The 27446-nt window shown below is 43.8% G+C and overlaps 1 protein-coding gene across 1 annotated transcript in view; it reads right to left on the reverse strand.

Moving 5' to 3' along the window:
* Positions 1-27446, reverse strand: part of HHIPL1 (HHIP like 1) — a 35306-nt gene that overhangs the window by 4090 nt on the left and 3770 nt on the right. Inside the window, exons 2-8 of the mRNA XM_082217165.1 lie at positions 19623-20269; positions 12033-12176; positions 8826-9154; positions 4519-4645; positions 2994-3139; positions 385-466; positions 109-191 (exon numbers count right to left, since the gene is read on the reverse strand). Of these exons, the coding sequence (XP_082073291.1) occupies positions 109-191; positions 385-466; positions 2994-3139; positions 4519-4645; positions 8826-9154; positions 12033-12176; positions 19623-20269 (1558 nt within the window). The remainder of the gene's footprint in view (positions 1-108; positions 192-384; positions 467-2993; positions 3140-4518; positions 4646-8825; positions 9155-12032; positions 12177-19622; positions 20270-27446) is intronic.

Below are 27446 nucleotides of genomic sequence, written 5' to 3' on the forward strand. Positions count from 1 at the left end.
CCCCTTGAAACCAGAAGCGTTCATTAAAAATTCTTGTGCGAACCAGAACTTTACCCCTCAGAAATCCCCAATGTAAATATTCATAAATAAAATATATGCGGCACTCACTTTCCTTTGGAACAAACTTTGTGAGCTTGCCTTTCACTTTCACTGGTAGAGGCTCAACGCGGCATTTCCCAGGCGGTGCTCTCCTGATAAAAATAGGAAACAAAAAAGAGATTATTATAATGAAGCCTAGCCCTCCTCCCCCTCATCCCCCAGTGAAATGTTAATGGTTGTGAGAAGAATAAAGACTACAGAACAAAAAATGAAGCCCTAAGACTTGAGTTTTTTCTTTCATATCAGAGAATAAACATTTTGGAGCCAAAACGCACTGTGTCTTACCGTGACGTGTCAACCATTTTGTAAACTACACCATTGGGAGCGGTGGCACTTGGGACTCCGGTTGACATAAAATAAAGTTCTCCTTCATGAAAAAGACAAAAACAAAAGAAGGTGGCATGAATCTTTCACATGTATCCTGGGTGCTCCACCGAGTAGTTTACTATCACAAAACTAAGTAGCACAATGAAGTTTGTCAGCAGCAAACTCCAAAACCAATGCATGGGGATTTCTTATGCATTCTCCAGACTGTCAATTTGATTTAAGTAAATGAAGACTTGTGTCATGATCTGGGAACTAGAGACCTTTTCAGTGGTGGCCTCATATCTGTGGAATTCACTCCCAAGGGAGGGAAGTGTGAGACCCGCCCCCCTGCTCCACTTTACTGGATTTTTTTTAACCAGTTCAGTTCAGCATAGCAAGAGAGTTCCCCTTCATGTATGTTGAAACTACTACCTTATTTTCAGATAGCCTTGTTTTGCTTCCAGGCATAGGTAAAGGTAAACGGACCCCTGACCAGTAGGTCCAGTCGTTGACGACTCTGGGGTTGCGGCACTCATCTCACTTTATTTGTGGGCTAATAGCCGTAAATAAATAAATAAATAAACTCATCTCACTTTATTGGCCGAAGGAGCCTGCGTACAGCTTCCGGGTCATGTGGCCAGCATGACTAAGCCGCTTCTGGCGAAACTGAGCAGCGCATGGAAACGCCGTTTACCTTCCCATCGGAGCGGTACCTATTTATCTACTTGCACTTTGGTGTGCTTTCAAACTGCTAGGTTGGCAGGAGCTGGGACCGAGCAACGGGATCTCACCCCATCATGGGGATTCGAACCGTCGACCTTCTGATTGGCAAGCCACCTGCGTCCCATTGTTTTGCTTCCAACCTGATACCAAACGGGTGGTTTCATGTCTATTATTGTACTGCACACCTCATACAGCTCCTAAGCTCCAACTCTCTACCTTGAGACTCTCATTCCTTAAAACGACATCCATTTAATGGCTATTTCAGTGCTATCCCGTTTTTAAAAACGAATGGTCCATCTAGTTGTTCTCCATCATCTGTTTGCAGCAAGTGCCATCTATTTGAGTGCCCAGAACCACCACCAGCCCTCAGTATAGCTCAGGGATCTTGGCAAAGAGTCACAATTGCAGACGTCAAGAAACTTCGGTTTACAGTTGCTGGGAGCCAAAACTTGTAAACTGCAAAATTGTGGATGCTGCTGCTTAGCAACAATGCTCAACACTGATGGGGTGACGCTTTTGCCTGCATGTGCTATGGATTGTAAAATGAATTTTCTCTTATAAACCCGTCTTGAGCGAATCATGCTGTAGATCTAATCAACAGAACTGCCCAAGGGAGCGTCACTATCTCAAAGGTCCTTCCTCTCGTCCCTGAAACCTCCAAATCCACGGACCAAGGAATCATCCACATAACTGAGTACTCTCGGTTTTATTTGTCATATAGAAACTCCGACAGTGGCTATTATCATTAGTTTCCAATTTCGACAACTGAAAGCTTATCTTTTTCAAGAGTTAGCCTTAACCAATGAAACTGATTGAGGGTTGATTTGGGATCACGCTTCTTCATGAAATGCACAAGTAATTTATGGAATTCATTATTGCAAGATGTGCTGATAGACTTTTTAAAAAAAGAAATGAAAAAGAAAACCCACAATGATTAGATAGATTCATGGAGAAGAGAAACAGGGGCTAGCTAGGATGAGCCGAAATGGAACTTTCATGACTTAGGGCATCCCAGGGGCCAAAGGACAGGGAAGTTCTTCCCCTCCAACTGCAGAAAGGGAGGCAGAGGGAGAGATCCAGAGATACAAGCAATCCTGTTGCGGGGTAGAGAAACCTCTGCTGCCATTACCACTTCACTGTCACTGCTCCAATGGAAAAAAATATGTCATCCCAGGGTGGGTGGAAAACCTGCAAAAAGAACTGTAGAAGAAAACACCATCCAAATGAAGAGGATGGAGGAGAAACACAGGGACCTGACATGGCAGAAGCTCTCCAGGGGTATGAGAAGGAGCCTTTCCAAGCCTCGCCTGGAGAATGACAAGGACTGTACCTGGGCAAAGCATGTGCTCTGCAACTTAACTGTGGTCCCTGCCCAAATCATAATGGTGTGTTGCCAAACTGCCTTAGCAGTGAATACGTCTTACAGGAGAAAGGCGATGGAGTGGAGAGAATAAAAGCTTGACGGATCAATGGCACACAGTTGCAGCGGACCTAAGGTGGGCTGAGGAAGAAGGCTTTGGAACAAAGAATCTGGCAACCAAGGAATGAAGAATTACGTTTGTCCAAAGAGAAGACGAAGAAGAGTTTGGATGCGATATCCCGCTTTATCACTACCCGAAGGAGTCTCAAAGCGGCTAACATTCTCCTTTCCCTTCCTCCCCCACAACAAACACTCTGTGAGGTGAGTGGGGCTGAGAGACTTCAGAGAAGTGTGACTGGCCCAAGGTCACCCAGCAGCTGCATGTGGAGGAGCGGAGATGCGAACCCGGTTCACCAGATTACGAGACTACCGCTCTTAACCACTACACCACACTGGCTCTCTGAGAGGGTTAGCCACACATGTTGTTTAGCAATTTAGTGCTTACCGGCCTCGTCTTCAGCAAAAGAGATGATATACTGATAGTAGTTATTGATAAGTCCAGGAAACATGCAGGTTTGACCTGTTCCCATGCATACTTCATTGTACTGCCAATCCCCAGTTGCTCGATTCTCTCTCAAGGACATGAGGCGCCTGTAAGACAAAAAGCAAATGAGGCTGCCGGGGTGGGGCAGGTGCTTATTAACCTGCATAAAACAATTTGAGAGAGAACTTTGTTTACGCCTGCTCCAATCAAGATGATTAAATGTGTTTCCTCCCTCTCTCCAGAACACTGGGTGCCTTCAACAGCAAATGGGAACTGAAGATGCACATAAGGACTGCCTGCATTTTTGGCACAGCTGAAGTGCACTCCTGAGCCAGATTAATTTGCAGCTCTGACCGCGACTGATGAACATCATTTGCATATTGAACAGGGTAGGTGTCAAGCTATAGCTGAAGGTCAGTCTTTGTTCTACAAGGATAAGAACATAACGATTTTTTTTACCTTTTAAATTGTCTTCTTATTTCCAGTACCTAAACCCTATTGCCATCTTAATCATGAGGACTAGATACCTTTTTTTTTTTAAAAGGCAAAGGTGGGATTCCTTGGAGCACATAAGCCATGGGAACTTGCACATGAAACCCATGGAAGATATATTGCTAACTCCAGTTAAACATTGGCATATAACTGGTCTATTAAAGTTAGGACACTCGTGAGCTTTAAAACCACGAAGGCTAGAAGGGCCACCTGTAATTGGAAGCAAAGTATTAAGCACTGAGAATATATCAATCTGTCAAACACTAATTTAACTAAAGACAATTTTTTGAAAATGTTTATGGCAGGGCAAAATATTCAGATTCCTCTGGACTTAAGTTAAATATAAATCTGACTGCATGCAAAGCATGTTTACACATGGAACAGCAACATGAACCCCTCATCCTACTGTTACCTTCATAGACCTGAACATTCGTACGAATATAAAGACATAGGCTAATGGGATACACGAGTCAGTTATGATAACGTATTAGTGGCTGAACGCTAAGCAATCATTGGCAGATTGTTCAGTGTTTACAGCGCGATAGGTTTTTGCATCTCATACTTGAAAATTCTGAGAGGAGGAATTTCATTCAGTATGCATTTAAAGCCACAAGATATATATATAACTGGCGCTTTCTGAAACAATAATGTAAAGCAAAAACAGAGTTATCCTTCAAAGTTCATGCTGATCTGAATTTCCAAATGCATGTCTCCAGCCAACAATGTTTACAAAAAAAAATGCACATATTAAGGGAAAGTGTGCATTAAAATGCGCTTATTAGGAGAATTTCACATTAAACGCGGATGGATTTTCATGAGGATGTTCTTTAAAAAATATAAGTAAAATAAAATTGCTGCAAAATGTAGAGAACTGAATTTAAGATGGGGGTAAAATGAGGAAACTGGGAGATATGAAATTAACAAATCCTCTCATCCCCGATTCCAGCTGGAGTTGTTTGTTGCTCACCTAATGGCCGCTCTCCCTGTCACTTACCCGCTCATAAAATCTCCAAATATGTACACCCCATTCAAGTTTGGAGACTCACAACCCCGATAGACATAGCCTCCTGTCACCGACTTCCCCATTTTGTGTGGATAAGCATATATGGGGAGAACATCATCTGCAGAGTGGGGAAAAGAGAATTATCATGCCTGGAGGATGCAAATCAGCCATTGTATAATCATTCATATATCACAGTTCACTGAAGGCTGGAAAGCGTTACACTGAATTCTGTTTCTTAGTCTATAGCTTGCTCTGTTTTAAACCCCCATAGAGTAGAAACAGTGTTAGAAACTGAGATGTGAAAGCTAGGAGCTAAACGGCACCTTAAACTTAGGTTATGGGCACAAGAATGGAATATCTAGGCTCACTTTTTTAATATAACAAGAATACAAAGCTGAAAATGAAGGAACTGCAGCTAAAATATTATGTTCATTTTTCACATGGACTAGTCCTTCCCCTGTCCACCCCCCTAATATTCTTAAGAGGGTCTCTTCTCCAGTCTTCAGAAAGTAGCTGGAAGTGGGGAAGCAGAAAAAGGTCTTCCTTTCCTTCCAATCTGCAGTTTTAAATATGAAATCTTAGGCGCAGTACTGCTCCCAGAGCTCAGAAACGACTCGCGATAATGAAATTCCCTGTCGCAAAATGAGCCTAGAACAATGGGAGTTTCGAACACTGAGTAGAAACAAGAAGGTATATTTTACAGAACCTTCTTCCAAAGACTGCAGCATTTACAGGGCTCCTCTACCAGCAGAAATATCAGGGTTTTATTCCCCAAATACAACATGGTTTAACTCAAAATCCAGTTTATTTTAGCACTTAAAAGTTCCCCTAAGTAATATTGCATTGTCTGCTTATTGTAGCTCTGGATGTTCCTAGCATGAGCAGGAACATAGGAACCTGCCATATTCTGGATCAGAGTAAGTCCATCTAGTTCAATATAGACTACACAGACTGGAAGCAGAGAAAAGTCCCAGCCTTAACTTCAGACACTAGGGGACTGAACCTGGGATCTTGTGCATGTGCTTTGCCACTGAGCTACAGTCCTTGCACAAGCCACAAACATTTCTAAGGCAGTGCATGGGAGCTGGTTTTGAGGCTCTGCTGCAACCTTAACGAATGTATAATACATCATAGCAACATTTACGAACTACAGTGGTACCTCTGCTTACAGACGCTTCAGGTTACAGACTCTGCTAACCCAGAAATAGTACCTCGGGTTAAGAACTTTGCTTCAGGATGAGAACAGAAATCGTGTGGCGATGGCGCAGCGGCAGCGGGAGGCCCCATTAGCTAAAGTGGTGCTTCAGGTTAAGAACAGTTACAGGTTAAGAACCGACCTCCAGAACGAATTAAGTTCTTAACCTGAGGTACCACTGTAGAGCCAATCAGCGTTTTGTGTGGGACTTCTGTTCCAGACCCCTTCCCCCCATGCATTGGCAGAGCATGTGTAAGCCCACCACTTTCCATGATGTCTTTATCTACTTCCAGATTCAGCACCATGTGCATGTGCACAATCATGTGGCGTTCAGACACTCCTAACCTAAGATTACCAGATTTTTTTTTTCCAATGAATCCGGGGACACTTTTCAACTTCAATGGATTTTGTATGGGGACTGATTTGTAAATCCAGGGACTGCCCCCGGGAAACGGGGACGTCTGGTAACCTTATCCTAACCGGGAGTTCCCTATATTAGAAACTGATACACACACAAATGTGAAGTCCGCCCCAGACCTCTTGGCTTCTATAAATAAGTCACAGCAGCGTCTACAAACAATTTTTCACAGCGGAAGGGCACCCTGTTGAATCATTCTGCTTCTTCCAACAAGAATGGGAGGATATTCTGATGAAAGAATACCAGCCTAAATGCACATTATGTCTGAGCTCATAATGGCTTCTTCACTTATAGCATCATCTGATTTATTATTTCAATCTGGTGAGAATTAAAAGGAGAAGAAAACTGCAACACTGCTTATGAGCGTCAGTCATTGGGATACAGACCCATGCTGACATTCATCCCTTTTGTGCAGATCCAGTTAGCCAATTTAGTTCAGATGACACTCTAGTCTGAAGCCTAGACTTGCATGCTGGCCAACTGATCTGAAGTCTAGATTTCACAACCCTTCTCTACTGACCTGGCTCAAAGTTTAAGAAGCTGGCTTGTCTTCTAAGCAGCAGTGACAGAATTTTATAAAGGACAAGGTAGCTTTTTAAAATCAACAAACAGAATGATTAATCTGTGCATGGGATTAAGAGTTTAGAAACTAGGTTTTTATTATTCTAACTAGACTGTGATTCTAAGCATTCTGGAATCAATTTCCAGTGAAATCAACAAGGCTTACTTCCAAATACATAGGTTTAGGCTTGGGACTCCCGCATATTTATCCCTTATGGTAAAAAAATAATAAATGCATTTCCTAGGGAAAAAACAGAACATGGAAGCCGGTAATATGTGCCTCTGTGGGATTTTCATTAAGTAATAGTCTGGACAGCAGAGCTAAATTTGTCTTTTCCACATATTTGTCGAGTCCATAATGCAACCACTCTGAAAATCTGGCACACTAGGGCATCATTAGCAACATAGCTGGCTAAGAAGCGGAACAGCAGCAACGGAACAGCAGCTCAGATTCCTTTTCCACTTCTCACTCGCTGTATAATCTGAAGAGCAGCAAGTCTGCTTCAGCACATTCTGCAATTCAGTTCCTATCCTCCTGGCCTGAAATTGTGACTGGAAAGTCTGAAGCTAGGTCTGCGGCTTGTGACTCTTCAAGCCTGAACAGATCCTACCAGTGGCCAGATTGCTCACCAGAACAAGACGGTTTGAGCATATTAACACCAAACCTGGCACAACTGCACTGGATGCCGGTTAGTTTCCAGGCCCAATTCTAAATGCTGGTTTTGACCTATAAAACCTTAAACAGCTCAACGACTCAATTCCTTAAGATCCGCCTCTTCCCATAAGAACTGACCTGGTCCCTGTGCTTGTCATCTGACGCCCTAATAATAATAATAATAATTTATTACTTATACCCCACCCATCTGGCTGGGCTTCCCCAGCCACTCTGGGCGGCTTCCAACAAATTATTAAAATACCGTAATACATCAAATATTAAAAGCTTCCCTAAACAGGGCTGCCTTCAGATGTCTTCTAAAAGTCTGGTAGTTGTTGTTCTCTTTGACATCTGGTGGGAGAGCATTCCACAGGCAGGACGCCACTACCAAGAAGGCCCTCTGCCTGGTTCCCTGTAACTTGGCTTCTCACAGTGAGGGAACCGCCAGAAGACCCTCAGCGCTGGACTTCAATGTCCAGGTAGAACGATGGGTAGAATGATGTTTCTCTATGTTTCCTTCTCTATGTTTCCCATCCCAGAGAGGTTTGAAGGGTAGCAACAAGCGAACGAGCCTTTCCTGTGGTGGCTCCCTGATTGTGAACTGTTCTCCCCATGAGACTGTCTTGGCACCATCATTACATGCCTTTAGGTGGCAGGCAAAAACATTCCTCTTTACCCAGGTCTATGGCTATTAATTGGGACGCGGGTGGCGCTGTGGGTAAATCCTCAGTGCCTAGGACTTGCCGACCGTATGGTCGGCGGTTCAAATCCCCGCGGCGGGGTGAGCTCCCGTCGTTCGGTCCCAGCTCCTGCCCACCTAGCAGTTCGAAAGCACTCTTAAGTGAAAGATAAATAGGTACCACTTTATAGCGGGAAGGTAAACGGCGTTTCCGTGTGCTGCGCTGGTGCCGGCTCGCCAGAGCACCTTCATCGCGCTGGCCACATGACCCGGAAGTGTCTCCGGACAGCGCTGGCCCCCGGCCTCTTAAGTAAGATGGGCGCACAACCCTAGAGTCGGATACGACTGGCCCGTACGGGCAGGGGTACCTTTACCTTTACCTTTTTATGGCTATTAATTAATCTAAGGCCTGTGAAAGTGTGGGGGAGAGGACTGTTATTATACTGACTATTTTATTATAAGGCTGTCTGCCAGTATGCTTTTTATTATGTTTTTAACATTGATGTTCTGAAATGTGTTTTTAGTGTTGTTCACTGCCCTGGGATCTTTTGATAAAGGGCAGTATATAAATTGAAATAATAATAATAATAATACCAAAGGTTTGTGACATCTCCATCCTCTTGATGTCCCAAGAGCATCCCTCCATCCATATATATATATAGTGATCTAGCAGCATGAAGCCTGATGCATCATGAGCCCAAACTTCGTGCTTCCAAATGGGTAATCCAAATTTCCAAAATCACCAAAGCAATTCACTGTCCAATTCAATTAACTCAGAAGCCATAATCACCTAATGAGGAATTGGTGCAAAGTTTTTTGTCGTAGCAGCTAAACCCTTCTCTTGCTCTCCAGCCGTAATTTTTCCCTTTCTCTACTATGTCGATTTCTTCGAATTTATTCTGCCCCACGTCGCCACAGAAAAGCCGGCCTTTCCCTTCCTTTGTGTAGGGGTCACCTCTGTCGAAAGAGCAGCGCCACATATTCCTTGCCCCATAAGCATAGACTTCTGGCCGGGCTTTTGGCTCGTTAATGAAAGGATTGTCCGGAGGGATTCTATAAAGAGGTCCATGGTCGTTGTTGTCCACATTGATCCGGAGAACTTTGCCTAACAGCGTTGACCTGTCAAAGGGCAAAACACCAAAATAACCTTCTGTTAAAACTTTCCCTTCCATTAGATTATTACAATACATGAACACAGCAGCAAGGTTTCCATAAGCAGGGAGACTAACAGTGCATATAAATTTTATTAGGAGTTCCAACGGATGTTTTTGAAGATTTTGCATGGAAGTGCTACGGCATATTAAATAACCAGAAGTGATTTGGTAAATGAATCAAGCATTTCATTAAGCAATGGCTGGTCTCTGAGATGGGCTGCATAATGTGTGCAAATGTATTTTCAGCTGACTGTGTTTTTGTCTGTTTTGATCCCATTTGAATTGTGTGCTTCCTGGATGTATTTTAATGTGTTCTGCTACTCACCCAAGTTTTCTACTAAATTCACTGGAAAGGTGAATTAATAAGCATGCATGTCTTTCTTCCTCACAAGCCTTACCAGGTAGAAGATATTGTTAAACCCTTCTGCTTATGTAAATAATAGGTGGTTTGGAATGCATTCTTCCTCGCAGGAACCCTAAAAATTGGGGAAATGACTGGCAAAAGGGCAACATTCATTTTGCTCAGCAGACTGCCTGTGCCATCACTGGGCTTTCTAGTGAGACTACCAAGCTGAGAGTGTTTATTCTGGACATTCACACACCAGAACTTGGAGCAAGACCATCTTATTTCAAAGGGGCTATTGAGAATGCTTCCCAAGGATATGCCATTCTGCGGTCATCCATGTGACATATTTAAACTAGTGCCTTTAATGATTTCTTTAAAATCTTCCTTGGCAACTGACTGAAGTGGGTATCAAGCTACCAGAAAAGCAAGCTCAGTTCTGGAAAACAGTAAATTCAGCTTTTTGAATCATATTGTAAGAAAATCATTATATCATATATGGGACAAATATAAGAATTTATTGGAAAATAAGACCCCATGGTGGATTTCACCACTAGAAGTGTTAAATATGGAATTAAATATGGAAAGAGGTTGGTTAACTTATAGAAAGTTGAAGATAGAGGAGGAAAATCAGTTGAAATTGAAGAAAATATAAAATATTTGTTTACTGATTTGCTCCAATATCACCAACTAAATGATATATTTAAATTGGATAAAAAAGTGGGTTTTGGGAAAGAAATCTCAAGATTACAAAAAGACCTCTTGGAAAGTAATGAAAAAGTTCTGTCAAAAGTGTGTATGTATATATATTTCAGCTGGACTTTGAATGTTAAAATCCCTGGGCACTAAAGGCAAAGGGACCCCTGACAGTTAAGTCCAGTCGCAAATGACTCTGGGGTTGTAGCGCTCATCTATCTCGCTTTATTGGCTGAGGGAGCTGGCATTTGTCCACAGTCAGCTTCCGGGTCATATGGCCAGCATGACTAACCTGCTTCTGGCGAAACCAGAGCAGCACATGGAAACGCTGTTTACCTTCCCGCCGGAGTGGTACCTTATGGTGGTATTTATCTACTTGCACTTTTGGTGTGCTTTTCGAGCTGCTAGGTTGGCAGGAGATGGGACCAAGCAACAGGAGCTCACCCTGTCGCGGGGATTCAAACCGCCAACCTTCTGATCGGCAAGCCCAAGAGACTGAGTGCTTTAGACCATAGCGCCACCCGCGTCCCTAACTTCAACAGAACTTCAACAGAACTTAGTAAAGGTAAAGGGACCCCTGACCATTAGGTCTAGTCTTGATCAACTCTGGGGTTGTGGTGCTCATCTCACTTTACTGGCCGAGGGAGCCGGCATACAGCTTCCGGGTCATGTGGCCAGCATGACTAAGCCGCTTCTGGCGAACCAGAGCAGCGCACGGAAACGCCATTTACCTTCCTGCCGGAGCAGTACCTGTTTATCTACTTGCACTTTTGGTCTGCTTTCGAACCGCTAGGTTGGCAGGAGCTGGGACCAAGCAACAGGAGCTCACCCCATCATGGGGATTCCAACCGCCGACCTTCTGATCGGCAAGCCCAAGAGGCTCAATGGTTTAGAACACAGCGCCACCCATGTCCAGAACTTCAACAGAACTTACATACCACTTAATTGTAAAAAACCCCTCTATGTGGCTTGCATAAAATATACATTAAAATTACCAATAAAAGACAGAGGTTAAAAACAAGCTGATATTCAAGAAAATTTCCAAATGTAAATAAAACCAGCAGTTAAATGCATATACAAACAAGTTTCTAGCAGGTGACGAATACAATACAGTGAATATGCCAGCCTAACGTCTTCCCTGCACCAATGTATTTTATTAAGGCTTTTCATATACAACACAATAAACAAAACAAATGTCTGCCCAATGTCAATGGGAGTTCTGGAATGCAGGTGCTGCCACACTGAAATACTGATTCCTTACAGGTGTGGAATAGGCTTGTGTCTGAATCAGTCATATTTAATGTGCCATATTCACAGCTCAGAAACTTATGGTGGACAATATGCTCTGTACAACATTAGGCTGCTGGTGACAAATACTGGAAAAGAGCTAGTGCTTTTGCATTTGGAACCAAAGGTACCTTTTTTTTGCACTAATTGTACAAAAGTTGGCAAATTAGGCAGAAATTTGCCAGATCACAAAATACACAAAATCTGCTACATAAGAGCATCCCATCATGCCAGCCTTCTCCAAGCTGATGCCCTCTGGATGTTCTGGACTACAACTCCCATCAGTCCCAGTCTGCATAGCCAATGGTCAGGGATGATAGGAGTTGTAGTCCTGACCATCCAGAGGGCATCAGGTTGGGGAAGGTTGCATTGTGGCACTGAGTAGCCCAACCTGAGGTCAAGAAAAGCAATAAGGGTATGTAGTACTGCTGAACCTATTTTGACTTCTACATAAAATCAACAGAGTGCAGCCTGCCTGCCCCATTCCCAAATAATATCATGTCTGTCAGACTCCTACTTGTTTTGAGCATTTCCAAACAATCCAAAAGGATCACCGGCCATTCCCCCATCTCCAGTGAAGATATAAAGATAACCATCATCTCCAAACAACAACTCGCCTCCATTATGATTGGAAGCAGGTTCATCTATCTCGAGAATTACCCTGCGGAGAAAAGAGAGAGAAATAATCATAGCAGCAAAACATTAGCAATACAGACGAACACTACAACAAAGCGAAGTCTGTTGACATTTGTTAAGGACTGGAAACTTGTTATGGACTTTTTGTGTGTGTGTGCGAAACAGAAAATTGGCTTGTAATATTGGGATTTGACGACTGGAAAAAAATACTGGTTTATAGAAGATATAATGGTTGGATTTTAAGGAATGAATATTATATGTAGTTGCAGGACAGCGAGCCAAAAGTCCTTTCCACTCTTTTCTATCTTTCTGTAGTCCCCCCCCCCCGCTTCTTTCCCCTTTCTCTTTTTCTCTTTTTCTTGTCTTTTCTTGTCTCTCTTTTTCTTGTCTTTTCTTCTTCCTGACTTCGTTAGTTTCAAGACTAAGTAGCTGTTTTATCTTAGCATATTATAAAAAAATACTTTGTAATGGGTGTGTATTTTTTGCATATCTATGAATATGTATCAATAAATAGGCATATATATACAGTGTGTGTGTGTATCGCAAAGTATCAGATGGCTATGTGAAACTCTGGATAAAATGTTCATGAACTGAATGCATATATGTGCCGTCCAACTCCTCTTTTGAACTTGGCAATAAAAAGTGCAAAGGTGTTTGGTTTTGCTTTGACTGAAGACACAAAGCAGGACAGGGAAACCTTGACTCTCCAGCTACTGTTGGACAGTGACTCATATCATCCTTGACCACCAACCATGATGGCTGGAGCTGATTGGAGCTGGAGTCCATGAGCACCTGAGGGAACACAGCCTGACAACGTCGCAATTCCTTACAGATCCTATCAAAAAAGAAGGTGGCTTGCTTTCCTTTTCTTTTTTACTTCGTTCAAACCAGAGTACAGCATTTGCAAGGAATTATAACTGTTGGTTAGATAAGCATGGATACATTTAATATGTTAAGGATGGGTGAATCTGTCCATTTTGGTCGCTTTCCGTTTCCCACTTTCCCCATCTTAAGTTCATGAATCAATTTGTGTTCCATGAAAAAGGTTTACTTTTTTTCTTTTTTTTTTAAAGGCAGAACGTAAAAGTATGGAAACTGCATTCCACAAACCACAAAAGCAAAACTGCATGAGGCAAAGTGTTAACACTTGAATTTATGAAGATAAAGCCAAGATCCTTTCGTTCCCACCCTTCCCCCAAACGTTGTTCATCTTCAAAGCGTTTCAGCTCTTGAGTTGAACCAGCACACATACACACACCACAGAGCTGCCTTAGCAAGAAGACAACGCTGTATACAATATGCCTCACAAATCTCCAAAGTGGTTTTATATATATAATGGAGCAAGATGAATACTGTATTTTTTGCTCTATATGACTCACTTTTTCCCTCCTAAAAAGTAAGGGGAAATGTGTGTGCGTCTTATGGAGCGAATGCAGGCTGCGCAGCTATCACAGAAGCCAGAACAGCAAGAGGGATTGCTGCTTTCACTGCACAGCGATCCCTCTTGCTGTTCTGGCTTCTGAGATTCAGAATATTTTTTTTTCTTGTTTTCCTCCTCCAAAAATTAGGTGCGTCTTGTGGTCTGGTGCGTCTTATAGAGCAAAAAATACGGTACATGCTTAGTAGGGAATCCGAAGGAAATGCTATCTGAATTTTAAAGTAAAGGCAAAACACACAGTGAGCCATGCTTGAAGGATAAGCCTGTAGTTTGTATCTGGAGGACATACATAAAAGGGGTAGATAACCACATTCAATTAGCACTAGAAACAGGTTTTAGAGTCATAGAACTGTAGAGTTGTAAGGCACCCCGAGGGTCATCTCTTCCAACCCCTTGCAATACAGAAATCTCAACTAATAATAATAATAATAATAATAATAATAATAAATTTTATTTATATCCCGCCCTCCCCACCCGAAGCCGGGCTCAGGGCAGCTAACAACAATAAAACAGTACAAAAGTACAGCACAAACAACACTCTAAAATCATTCATTATAAAATTAATTAATTCAAGCCACTGGCAACCATTGGGCCAGAGCTCCACGAAGATTGCCGAGGGAGGGAGTCAGGCTGTGCCCTGGCCAAAGGCCTGGTGGAACAGCTCTGTCTTTCAGGCCCTGTGGAAAGATGTCAAGTCCCGCAGGGCCCTAGTCTCTTGTGACAGAGCGTTCCACCAGATCAGAGCCACGGCCGAAAAAGCCCTGGCTCTAGTTGAGGCCAGCCTAACTTCCCTGTGGCCTGGGACCTTCAAGATGTTTTTATTTGAAGACCGTAAGTTTCTCTGTGGGGCATACCAGGAGAGGCGGTCCCGTAGGTACGAGGGTCCTAGGCCGTATAGGGCTTTAAAGGTTAAAACCAGCACCTTAAACCTGATCCTGTACACCACCGGGAGCCAGTGCAGCTGGTATAGCACCGGGTGAATGTGATCTCACAGCGAAGACCCTGTAAGGAGTTTCGCTGCAGCATTCTGCACCCGCTGGAGTTTCTGGGTCAGTCTCAAGGGCAGCCCCACGTAGAGCGAGTTACAATAATCCAGTCTGGAGGTGACCGTCGCGTAGATCACAGTGGCTAGGTCAGGGCGAGAGAGGTAAGGAGCCAACTGCTTAGCTTGGCGGAGAAAACATCATTAGATTACATCTTTAAGAGCGGGCGCACCACTGCCTCCTTCAGTTCCTCTGGGAATGTCCCCGTGCCAAGGGACAAATTGATATCCCCCAGGAGGGCCCGCACCTCGTCTGGACACGCTCTAATCAGCCAAGACGGGCACTAAAGCATCCATGACAGGTGGCCATCCAACCTCTGCTTAAAAACCTCCAATGAAGGAGTGTCCACAACCTCCTGAAGGAGTCTGTTCCACTGCTAAACTGCTTTTACTGTCTGTACGTTTAGCTGCAATCTCCTTTCTTGTAATTTGAAGCCCATTGGTTTGTGTCCTACCCTCCAGAGCAGGAGAAAACAACCTTGTTCTCTCTTCCATGTGACAGACCCAGTTCCTTCAACAGTTGCTCATAAGGCCTGGTTTCCAGACCCTTGGTCACCTCCTATGCACACGTTCCAGCTTGTCCATATCCTTTGTCCATATCCTGTGGACAAAGTACTCCAGGTGTGGTCTGACCAAGGCAGAATAGAGCAGCACTATTAATTCCCTTGATCTGGACACAATACTTCTGCTAACATTGAGAGTGAGAGCACCCACTGTGGTCTTTAAGGACATAAGAAGATCAGGCCAAAAGCCCATCTAGTCCAACATCCTGTTCTCACTGTGGCGGACTAGATGCATTCTTGAAAGCCCACAATCTAACCAATACTCTCCTTGCTTAGGGTACCCAAAAGCCAGTACTCAAAGAGACAAACTGCCTTTGATAGCAGAGGATGAACACAGTCCTCATGGGTAGTAGCTACTGATAGCCTTCTCCTCCATGAAATCTGTCGAATCCTCTTTTAAAGCTATCCATAGAATCATAATTTAACTAGGCGCTGATTGAAGAAGTGCTTCCTTTGTCTGTTCTGAATCTTCCCAACAGTCAGCCTCACTGGATGACCCTGAGTTCTTATCTCTCTCCAGTTTCTCCATCCCATGTGCCATCTTAACATTTTGTTATCATGTCCCCTCTCATTCTGTCCGCCCACCCACAGGCATGCATGCGCGCGCGCGCGCACACACACACACACACACACTTGCTGGCCAAGGCACAAATCCACTTAAAGACCCACTTCTACCTGCAGTGATTAAAGTGGGCTGGTGTTGCTTTTCACCCTTCCTCACTGCTGTTTTGTCATGATGACATCACGTCGAGCTAAGTGTCTGGAGACACCCAAAGTACAACCAAACAAAAGGCAGTCCAGCTGGAACTGTTCTCCTGTGTTCCAAGAGCCCAGACGGTTCAATGAAAACAAAATGAAGGCCTCCTGACGTTATCTTTTCCGACCTGCTTTCCAAAGACATGCTGTAATGGTTCTAGGGGTTGCTCGTACATAAGTTGCCGCCACTTCTGGCTAGGTTACCTGGTTGAACTCTTTTTGTCTGGACAGCCTCTAGCTTCGTGGCTGTCTCAGTCACTGGCAGAATCCGTCAGTGGGCGTTTCTTGAACTTCTTCCAGCAAAGAAGTTCTTTGACGCCAAGTCTCCTCCTACTCTCCCTACGCGGAAGTCTTCTGCGCAGGGAGGGTGTGGGCAGCAGAGTACCCATACTCTCTCCGCTGGTCTCCGGCGAGGAGTCTTGGAGCCTCCTCTCTGATTCCCCCATCTGCCCCCCTTCTCCACTGGTGTTACGCTGATTTCCTTCCCCAGCAGATGGGCTGCCTCTCTCCCTACTGGGACCCTCTCCAGCATCCCTCTGGAGCCTTCCCTCCGCCTCTAGCTCCGATGGCAGTTCCCTGACACATGCTAATAAACGGCCACAGTTGCACATCTAGTTGCATCAACCTGCTTTGCACAACTAGCACTGCCATTTGAATCGCTGTTTCCTGTTCAACATAAGGAAACCTGGTCTGTTGCTACTCACCTAGCTATGCCACACCTCGGCTCCAGGCCAACTGACCCCCTTGTCCAACATTTCCTGTTTTCTGTTGAGGGTCCTAGTGTTTGGCCTTAAGAGCATAAGGCTCTTAAGTCCCACTGCCCTATCCACTAGAAAGGAAACTGTCCTTTCTGCCACTACAGAAATCACCTGATTTGGGGCAATTCCAACCTTGACGTGCAACCCTCCCATACCTCCCTCAGGTAAGAAAGATAAAGGTAAAGGACCCCTGGATGGTTAAGTCCAGTTAAAGGTGACTATGGGGTTGTGGTGCTCATCTTGCTTTCAGGCTGTGGAAGCCGGTGTTTGTCCGCAGACAGCTTTCCGGGTCATGTGGCCAGCATGACTAAACCGCTTCTGGCTTAATGGAACACCGTGACGGAAACCAGAGCGCACGGAAGCACCATTTACCTTTCTGCTGCAGCAGTACCTATTTATCTACTTGCAGTGGTGTGCTTTCGAACTGCTAGGCTGGCAGGAGCTGGGACAGAGCAACAGGAGCTCACCCCGTTGCAGGGAATCGAACCGCCGACCTTCTGATGAACAAGCCCAAGAGGCTCAGTGGTTTAGACCACAGCACCACCTTTACCTTTACCTCCCTCAGGTAGACACCTCCCCACCAGTGCTATTTTTTACAGAAAAAGAGGTCCCAGAACTCACCATGAACCCCTCCCTCGTTCTCTTAGAATGGCAATGGCGTCCACCTAAGAAGTGCCGGAACTTCTTAGTTATGGCCGAATAAAAACCCTGCCCCCCACCCTACAAACCAAGAGGCTTTTGCAGGGCTCAGGTGGTTACAGGGGGAAATACATTGTGGGAATATTTCCTTGCATGAACTTTATTAACTTATCTTAGCATCCAAGCCAATATATTCACCATGCAGCCCTAGCGGGAGGAGGGGGCTTGCCTCCCTATTTTCTTCTGACAAAGGTAGCCCTAAACGCACAAGAGAATCTCATGTTGGTGAGCAAACCAGACCAGGAGGAGTGGAGTTTGTCAACTGTCCTGTCCTACTGGTGCAAAGAGGTGCCCTTGCATGGTGTGGATGGCTTCCGTTGCAGTCCCTTCCATTAGGCAGGCAGGGTCATGAAGCACAGACGGAACAGACCTAATGCCCGTCAGGTCACTGGAGTCAATCACCACAGTGGGCTCGAGTCCTGGCAGCAAAGTCATGGGAGGCAATAAAACATACTTGAGTTCTCACGCATACATCACAATGCTGTCACCCCTGCCTTTTGAGCAGCAACTTTGCTCTTCACAAACTAAGTGGGAACTGCAGCAAACATCAGTGCAAATGCGCAGTGAAGAAGGGAACCGAGAAGCACAGGGATCTATACATGCCTATGTGCAACGCAACAAGAACATCTTTCAGCTGGAAACTGAAGGGGATTTATCTGAATTCTAAATATTATTTCCTATGGACAGCTCTGCAAAACTTTTTGGCCCCTTGAGAACACTTAAAGCATGATTTGTTTCTGTTCATGCAATCTTGAGGCTATAAAGGGAATGAAAGTCATCTTGACCAGGGATGGGTGGCCTGTTGCCCTCCAGATGATGGACTACAGTTCCCATCACCCTTGACCACAGGCCATGCTTTCTGGGGCTGATAGAGGAGTCGAACAGCTAGAGGGTCACAGGTTCCCTATCTCTGATCTAGGACAAAGCCACTGAGCCGCTCCGTACTAATTCTTCTGCAGCTAAACAGCCATTATCCAAAGCATTGCGTGCCAAAAGCAAAAGGCACTGGAGCCATAGGTGTCTGTAGACACAGAACAGTTTAGTAAACACGCCCAGATGTCTGAAACCAAGCCAGCTGAACCACATGCTGCAGAAAATGAAAATCCCCAGGAGGGGAACACTCATTTGCAGACTCTAGTATGGAGTTTAGTATAGTAGAATCTAGTTAGCCACTATATTTTCTTGGCCCTCTGACTCATGTCAATCTTAGCCAATGTCCATCTTCAGTTCTGGCGATGGCCAATGAAGGGATCTTCAGAAAAACCATTTTACCTTTTTTATTTTATTTTATGGTGCTCCTCAGACTGGGGGAGCAGTGTATTCCAGAAGCAGCCAGGAAGCATCAAAGACACAAACTGCATTTCGTCTATATGTTACTTTTTCACACTTTCCTACACTGGGTGGCTTGGTCTACCCATGCATCAGACTGTAGCTTTCTGTCTGCAATGGAAGCATGCTAAGATGCAGGTAACAGAATGTGTTGCTATTAGACTGTGTACACATTGCCATTTGCTCCGGCTCCAATGCGCTCCCATGACTGGCATTCAAAGCCATGTTCACTTGATATTACCTACAATCAATAACTAGCCTGCATTTTCTTGAAAACGACTGCTTTTTAAATGCATTTTCCCTGTAACCAGTTTCCATCTGATTTGAACACGGAAACTGCGGTTAAGCTGAGATGTGTACATTTGAAATAGCCATCGCTCGTGCCCAGATGACAGCTTCGTGAATAGGAGTTATGGGGGGTTGCAGGCCTGGGGAAACCAAACACGTTCGGTGGTACCTTTGTTTACGAACTTAATCCGTTCCGGAAGTCCATTCTTAAACCAAGGCACGCTTTCCCTAATGAGGCCTCCCACCGCCAGTGACCTTCCACCTTTCAGATTCTGTTCTTAGACCGAGGTAAAGTTCTCAAACCGGGACACTATTTCCAGTTTTGCGGAGTTTGTAAACCAAATTGTTCTTAAACCGGACTGTTCTTAAACCGAGGTACCACTGTACTGTACATTGAGTGAATACATCCCTGCTCCCTCCCTAGCGTGTACAGCAACATGTACATGTGACTTGAAACACAGCATTCAGGGATGGGGTGGGATAGCACTTGCTGTGTTTTAAGCCGCTAATGTGTACACAGCCAAAGAAATCCTTAGATGTGCATGTTTGCCCTCCAGCCATCTTAAATAAATGTGACAGATAAAGGTGCATACAATACCTTTCAGAACCATGGTCCACAGAGTTCATGTCATCAGGAGAAATTCTGAACTCACTGATTCGGATTCTCTCTTCATACTGCACTTCAACTGAATAGTAGACATACACTTTACCATTAAATTTGAATTTAGGATGGAAGACTATACCTAGAAAACCTCTCTCATCTCCTTCCCAAGGTGAGGTCAGTACAGCTTCACTGATGTTTAGAAATGGTTTTTCAAGCCGTGACCGATCTGGGAGGTAGGTCCAGACTAAGCCAACTTGCTCAGCAATGAAGAACCTGTGCGTTCCGTCGTTTGCATGCACCATGGCCACTGGATTCCTAAGCCCGTTGGCGACCTCAGCTAGGCACAACTGTAGACATCCTTCTGAATCAGCAACTACTACCCCAAGGTTTTGATTGAGATTGTTATTGACCAGGAGGTGGGGGAAGCAGTAGTCGGTGTCGTCGAGGGACAAATAACGACAGAACTTTGCCATATTGCCTTCCAGGGACAGTAACTCTTCATCTGGGGTAAGGTAACGGAACATGGCCCTGCAGGTTTGCCACACTTGTACGCAGTAATCTTTGCATAGTCCTGGCACAGTTCTCTCTGGAGTGGAAGGGTCTTCAGCATCGTACAGGTGAGCAGCATAGGGGGAGCATTCCTGCAGGTAAAGGGAGAAGCCCGTGTCAGTTGTTTCTATTCATTGTATCATTAGCCCTCTGCTCTGGCTCACTAAGGGCCAAACTAGATGTGATATTAAATGCATTAATGCATTAATGAATTAACACAGGGTTTCCCAAATTTGTGTCCCCAGTTGTTTTGGGACTACAACTCCCATCATCCCTAGCTAGCAGGACCAGTGGTCAGGGATGATGGGAACTGTAGTCCAAAAACAGCTGCAGACTCAAGTTTGGGGAAACCCAACCTTAACATGTCTAGAGTCCCCACCCCCACAACTAACAGCCATGCAGGGAAGCAATCAACACCATAGGGAAGTGGGGTTTTAACTATCTCTCCCCCCGCCACTCCCAGTGTGATCCCAAAGGAAATTGCTCCCCACTGCAAGCTGCTATTGACACCGGGGGGGGGGGGACTTTGATTGGCATCAATTTAAAGCTTCTCTCCTGAAGCTATTGGGGATGTTTTCTGGAAATAATACTGGGTTAGATGGTTCAAAATCGTACATGACAGCTTCATATGTCAAGATTAGCTCTGGGCTTTGGATGTCTGGAGACCAGTTTATTGATCACGAGCAAAGTCATTACAGTGGTGCCTCACAAGACAAAATTAATCCGTTCCGCGAGTCTCTTCGTCTAGCGTTTTTTTCGTCTTGCGAAGCAACCCTATTAGCGGCTTAGCGGATTAGCACTATTAGCAGTTTAGCGGCTATTAAAGGCTTAGCGGCTATTAAAGGTTTAGCGGATTAGCGGCTAAAAGGCTATTAGCGGCTTAGCGGCTTAGAAAAAGGGGGGAAAGCGGGGAAAAATGGAACACTCGCAAGACATTTTCGTCTTGCAAAGCAAGCCCATAGGGAAAATCGTCTTGCGAAGCAGCTTAAAAACGGAAAACCCTTTTGTCTAGCGGGTTTTCCGTCTTGCGAGGCATTCGTCTTGCGGGGCACCACTGTATTTAAATATTGTTAAGATCCCAAAGTTCAAGATACTTTAAATGTTCTAAAGCTGCAGCTATGTTGATTTCATAACATTTTAGTATGTTGAACAACAACCAAAAGGTCTTATTAGTGTGCTGCAACTTCAGGAAAAGAATGGCACATCAACTCATATTTCTGCATGCAAAAGCAAAAAGATATAGGTGTGGGTATTAAGCTACTTTTATTTTTCTGCAACTACAGCTGAAACTTGGGGAGTTTAGCACACGGCAAAATGTGAGAATGTTAGTCATCTGTCTAGCCACAAAGAGACAAACAGAAGGCATTTAGAGAGAAACTGACTCAATGATTGCTTTACCATACACCAAGATTCAGTGGGATATCTCCATGCCATGTGGGGATAATCTAGTATTTTCTTGCAATTGGTTTCAGGACAGAGCTGGTCTGGGTTTTAAGGCAACAGCTGTATTGATTTCACTTTCTCCTATGAGGAAAAACCTAAGATAGCATGTCCTTAAATCTCTCATTCAGTTGCAGTTCAGCCAGCAACTCCAAACGGCCTGCGCTGGGGAGTTTGATAATTGCCAGTTCCCACAAGATCTCCCTGCAGCCTGAGGAAAACTCTTGCCTCTGGCACCCAGGAATGTGCATAACTTACTGTCTGAAATTATTCAGATCCAATGGTGGGTCTGCACAGGAACCTTGTTGGTTTTGCTTTAAGACAGGACTATAAGATACAAGCAGAAAAAGAAGATACAAAACAACCTTTTCTGGTCTTTCATGGTAATGCCTTGCATGTTTTTTTTAGCTGTCTTGTTGAAACATGTCTGTAGGTCCTTTTTCTTTTGAGGATTTTCTGTTTGTGTTCCACACATCTTCTAAAACATACTGACTCTCTGCTCGCCCCCAAATGCATGCCATGTTATCCCTGGCATAAGATCTAAATTGCATTGTGGACTCAGGTTCTTCTTAAGCAGGCTTCCTCAAACTTGGCCCTCCACATGTTTTTTTGAGACTACAATTCCCATCATCCCTGACCACTGGTCCTGCTAGCTAGGGATCATGGGAGTTGTAGGCCAAAAACATCTAGAGGGCCAAGTTTGAGGAAGCCTGCTTAAGAAGAACCTGCTGTGTGCAAAGCAGGACACACACACACTGAGAGATGAGCGGGGTATAAATATATTATTATTGTTATTATTATTATTACACATAGCACATTCCTCACTACATAAAGCAAAAAATCTGCAATTTGTATGCAGCATGCAAATTTACATCTGCCTGCCTATTTTCAGTCATTTATTCTGTTTTCATTACACTTGAGAAGCCGTAAGAAGCTATTCTGAAATAGTGACTTCTGAAATACTGATTTCAGAATACAAAAAGCCCTACTGAGCTTTCACTGGATATCTCCAACATCAGTTAAAGCCTATTCTAACAGGCAACAGAGTTTAAAACTTTTTTAAAAGAAGAAGGTAGATGCTGAAATTTGCACACAATATTAAATCACATTCTTTTTTTCTTTTTCTTTTTTTGCCTTGGTGAAGTAATTGCTTTACTCAAGTATTCACAATTGCAAAGCCGTCAGCTGAATATTGAACCCTAAAGTAAAAAATAAAATGCATGCAGTGCCTGCTGTGGAACATCTGTCCTTACAATCAACCAATTGAAGAATTGCATCTGGTTTGCTGACTTTAATTTGGTGCTCTTAGTCATATTGTTGGCTGAATCTCACATGCAGCTGGGCCAGCTGAGGACAAGATGTAAAATTCCCTTACATACAAAAAAAAAGTAGTTAAAAAAACCCCAACTCACAGAACTAACAGGGTTTGATTCACTTAAATAAATTAAGAGCCCCGCTGCCTGGATCGACATGGGTCAAGAGACCCACACTGTGATTAGGATTAGGAAATGTGATTCACTGTGATGTAAAAAGTTCACCTCATTGGCTAAAATGTTCTATGCATTTAAGCAGCTGTGATCTGTCTCAGATTTTATTTTCCCTTAAGAAATTAACCGAACCAGCTGGATTCAAGGAACTGCTTGCTCTTGTTGTAGTGTGATTTGTTTATCTATGATATCAGCTTGGCAGCTCCAGCAAAACTTCTTAGAAAACTGCTGTAATTTCCTTTTATATGAGTACTATTACTATCGGTTCCCATCTGCAAACTACAGTACTACAGGAAAGCCAAACAATAATCTCCGTCTTCTTTCCTAATAGTTTAACCATATTGGTACATAACGCATGTAGGGAAAGTTGCATTTTGTTGAGCACAAAGGAATTCTGCAACAAAATGTTTCAGTATACAGTGATCCCCACCCCACCCCCAATATAAAATTCTGGCTGCTTTTGGAATATATGACATTTGGGTCCAATATGAAGTTGCAGTACTTCCCTTTACATAATTCATTAAATTGGGGAAAACAGATCCATTGGGATTTGTAACCGAAATTGTAATCTATCACTTTGGTCCCCAGGTGGGGCTGGGAAGGTTCTTTGCCTGAAACCCTGATGCAAAGTCAGCAAAAACAATGCTGAGTTAAACGCAAAGCTACGTAAGATGTAACTCAACATGTAGATGTTGATGTAAAGCAGCCTCCCATGTTCCTCTGTCTGCCAACAAAAGTCCATATAGTTAAAGCTATGGTTTTCCCAGTACAGTGGTGACTCGCAAGACAAAATTAATTCGTTCCGTGAGTTTTGTCGTCTTGCGATTTTTTTCGTCTTGCGAAGCACGGTGTTGGGAAAGTTTTGGAAAAGCTTCAAAAATCACCAAAGTCTTTAAAAACCTCAAAAAAGGCTACCACACCGCGTTCTATGAGTTGCTCCTCGAAGTCAAGTCGCAACTGTATTAACGGTGTTAAGAAAAAGGAAACAAACTTGCAAGACGTTTCCGTCTTGCGAAGCAAGCCCATAAGAAAATCGTCTTGCGAAGCAGCTCAAAAAACAAAAAACCCTTTCGTCTAGCGAGTTTTTTGTCTTGCGAGGCATTCGTCTTGCGAGGTACCACTGTAGTGATGTATGGAAGTGAGAGCAGGACCATAAAGAAGGCTGATCGCCGAAGAATTGATCCTTTTGTATTATGGTGCTGGAGGAGACTCTTGAGAGTCCCATGGACTGCAAGAAGATACAACCTCTCCATTTTTAAGGAAATCAGCCCTGAGTGCCTACTGGAAGGACGGATCGTGAAGCTGAGGCTCCAATAGTTTGGCCACCTCATGAGAAGAGAAGATTCCCTGGAAAAGACCCTGATGTTGGGAAAGATGGAGGGCACAAGGAGAAGGGGATGACAGAAGACGAGATGGTTGGATAGTGTTCTCGAAGCTATGAACATGAGTTTGACCAAACTGCAGGAGGCAGTAGAAGACAGGAGTGCCTGGCGTGCTCTGGTCCATGGGGTCACGAAGAGTCAGACACAACTAAACGACTAAACAACAACAATGTTCCTCTGTCATATATATTTGTTTTCAAAATTTCTGACAGTAAGAGCTGTTCAACAATGGACTCCCTCAGCAGGTGCTGGACTTTCCTTTATAGAGGTGTTTAAGCAGAGGTTGAATGGTCATCTGCCATGAGTGCTTTAGTTGAGATTCTCGCACTGCGGGGGGGTTGGACAAGTTGACCCTCAAGGTCCCTACCAGCTCTTAAGTAAACTCTACCACTAGTAACCATCATTCTCCACCACTTGACCTTTAGAAAATAAGAACATTAGGGAGTGGGAAATGTAGCTGAGTCATCTGATATACACAGCTCCACACACAATTCTCTCTGAATCATCCCATCTTTGCAGAACAATGGACCTCATTTTAGAGCGCTTGCACATAAATACATGTTCTCCATTCTGGCACTTATTCCTTAAATCAAAGCCTTTTCTCTGTGTGTCATAAATAAGCTTTCATCAAGCAGACCCTTCTGTGTTTCTTGCCATCCCTTGCCATTCTTCGACAATGCCTTGATTGCTTCCCAAGGCTGCAATCCTGCACTCAAGATTAACTGAGCTGAAGGGTCATGAACATGAATAAGAAATCAATCCATCAGAACGTGTTATTCCATAAGTCTCAATGAATGGATGGGAACAGAACAAGAGAATTGTAGGACTTTTTATTTAGCCAGTGTAGGAAGAACTCACTGTGCTCAGGACTGCAGCCTAGGAGAGGTTTCATGGCTGTCAACGCTTTATGTAACTAATGAAATCTTTAGTCTGGATGATAGTCAACATTAGTCACATGTAGAGTAGAGCCATTTATTTCAGTGGAACTACTTTGAATATGACTTAAGATATTACCCTCCCACTTGGGAATTAAGGGCATTTGGAGGTGGGTGATGGTTTCTGTAAGGATAAAATAAGGCTATATCTGATTTTGCCCTGGACCAGTTGAAAGCATCAAGGAAAAATAACCAGTAAGCAGTAACAAATGTTAACACTATTTTCCATGGATAAGTGTTTATTTCGTTAATGTGCAAGCTTGTTTTAAGAAAAGGTTGATCCACACATGCGTGTACACAACTCCCTCCCAACTGAAATCAGAAAGGCCCCCTTCCTTGCTGAACTTCAGGAACATAACCGAGACTTTCTTGTTCCAGCAAGCATTTTAAGGTAGTGTTCAGTTTTATTATAAACCTTTATTTGTTTTATTGTCCAGTTTTCTGTGGATTGTTCTTACGTACGCTGCTTAGAAATGCAAACAATTAAGAGGCATATAAATGTCTTAAATAAAAAATTAAACTCACAGCTGAATTTATCAACAGCCTCCACTGAAAAAGCAACATGGCTGAAATGATGTGAAACTTCTCTAGCTGTGGCGTTCACACATGCAGATCATCAATCTAGGTGATGAACATGCACATGTGAACCAGTGCCCTGAGATATTTACTGCATTAACCATGACATCCAGTGCATTCCACTGAGTTCATTGGGACTTGCTCCATTGGGAGGTTGTGGACTCTCCTTCCTTGGAGGTTTTTAAGCAGAGGTTGGCTGGTCATCTGTCATGGATGCTTCGGCTGAGATTCCTGCATTGCAGCAAGGTTGGACGAGATCAGGCATAGGCAAACTGGGTCCTCCAGATGTTTTGGGACTACAACTCCCATCATCCCTAGCTACCAGGACCAGTGGTCAGGGATGATGGGAATTGTAGTCTCAAAACATCTGGAGGGCCAAATTTGCCTATGCCTGAACTAGATGATCCTCGTGGTATCTTCCAACTCTATGAGTCTACTCTTTAGTAAAGCAAGATAAGCTTGCAACCTAGGAGGGTCAGAGTACCAGTGTAATCCTTTTAACTCCCTTTAGGAGGTTCATTTTCCCCATCTTTCCAGGAACGTAAAATACCACCGGGGCAAAAACATAGGGCTTTGAGGGCTATTGCCAGAGGTGCAGATAGACTGTTTCTTTCGGCTATTGCAGATGGAATAGATATGGCAATGCGATCAACATTTCATTCTATTCCCGGAAGAGAAACAATGTCATATAATAAACCACAACTAAATATAGGAAGAGCTGGAATTTGGAGTATTCACATTCATACACAGAGACACTTGTCAAAATAATGTGACTAATGAATACATTTTGAGGAAAATTACCATCTGTGAGTCTGAGAAGCAGGGCCTAAATCAGTCTAATGGATTCCTGTAAATTATTCATCTGCTATAGCATAAAAACATAAGCACGACGAATGGCTGAAAGTGGTGTGTATGTTATTTCGGGGCTGTGGATGATGCAGTTTTTTGACACACAAGATAAGGAACAAAACAATGGCCGTAACCTATGACCTTTATCTCCAGAGCTAAACACACACTGCAAATTTCCCACAAGCCCTCCATCAGCAATGCTCTGCAAAGAACTTGACAACTATTGCACCTATGGTATTCCATGCTAGTCCAACTCAGAGTAGACCCACTAAAGGTAATGGACTTGGCTGTCTTAGGTTCATTAAATTCAAGGAGTCTATGCTGAGTAGGACTTAGCTGAACACTACGCTTGGTATTTACAACAGATGCTTCTTTTTAGTCTCTATTTATCCCAAATACAGTCATACCTTGGTTGACAAACGCCTTGGCAGCTGAACGTTTTGGCTCCCGAACGCCGCAAACCTGGAAGTGAGTGTTCTGTTTTGTGAACGTTCTTTGAAACCCGAATGTCCGATGTGGCTCCCATGGCTTCCATTTGCATGCAGGAAGCTCCTGCAGCCAATCAGAAGCCGCGTCTTGGTTTTTGAACATTTTCAGAAG

The sequence above is a fragment of the Podarcis vaucheri genome (assembly GCF_965113315.1).
Source record: "Podarcis vaucheri genome assembly, chromosome: 1".
In the NCBI taxonomy this organism is placed as follows: Eukaryota; Metazoa; Chordata; class Lepidosauria; order Squamata; family Lacertidae; genus Podarcis; species Podarcis vaucheri.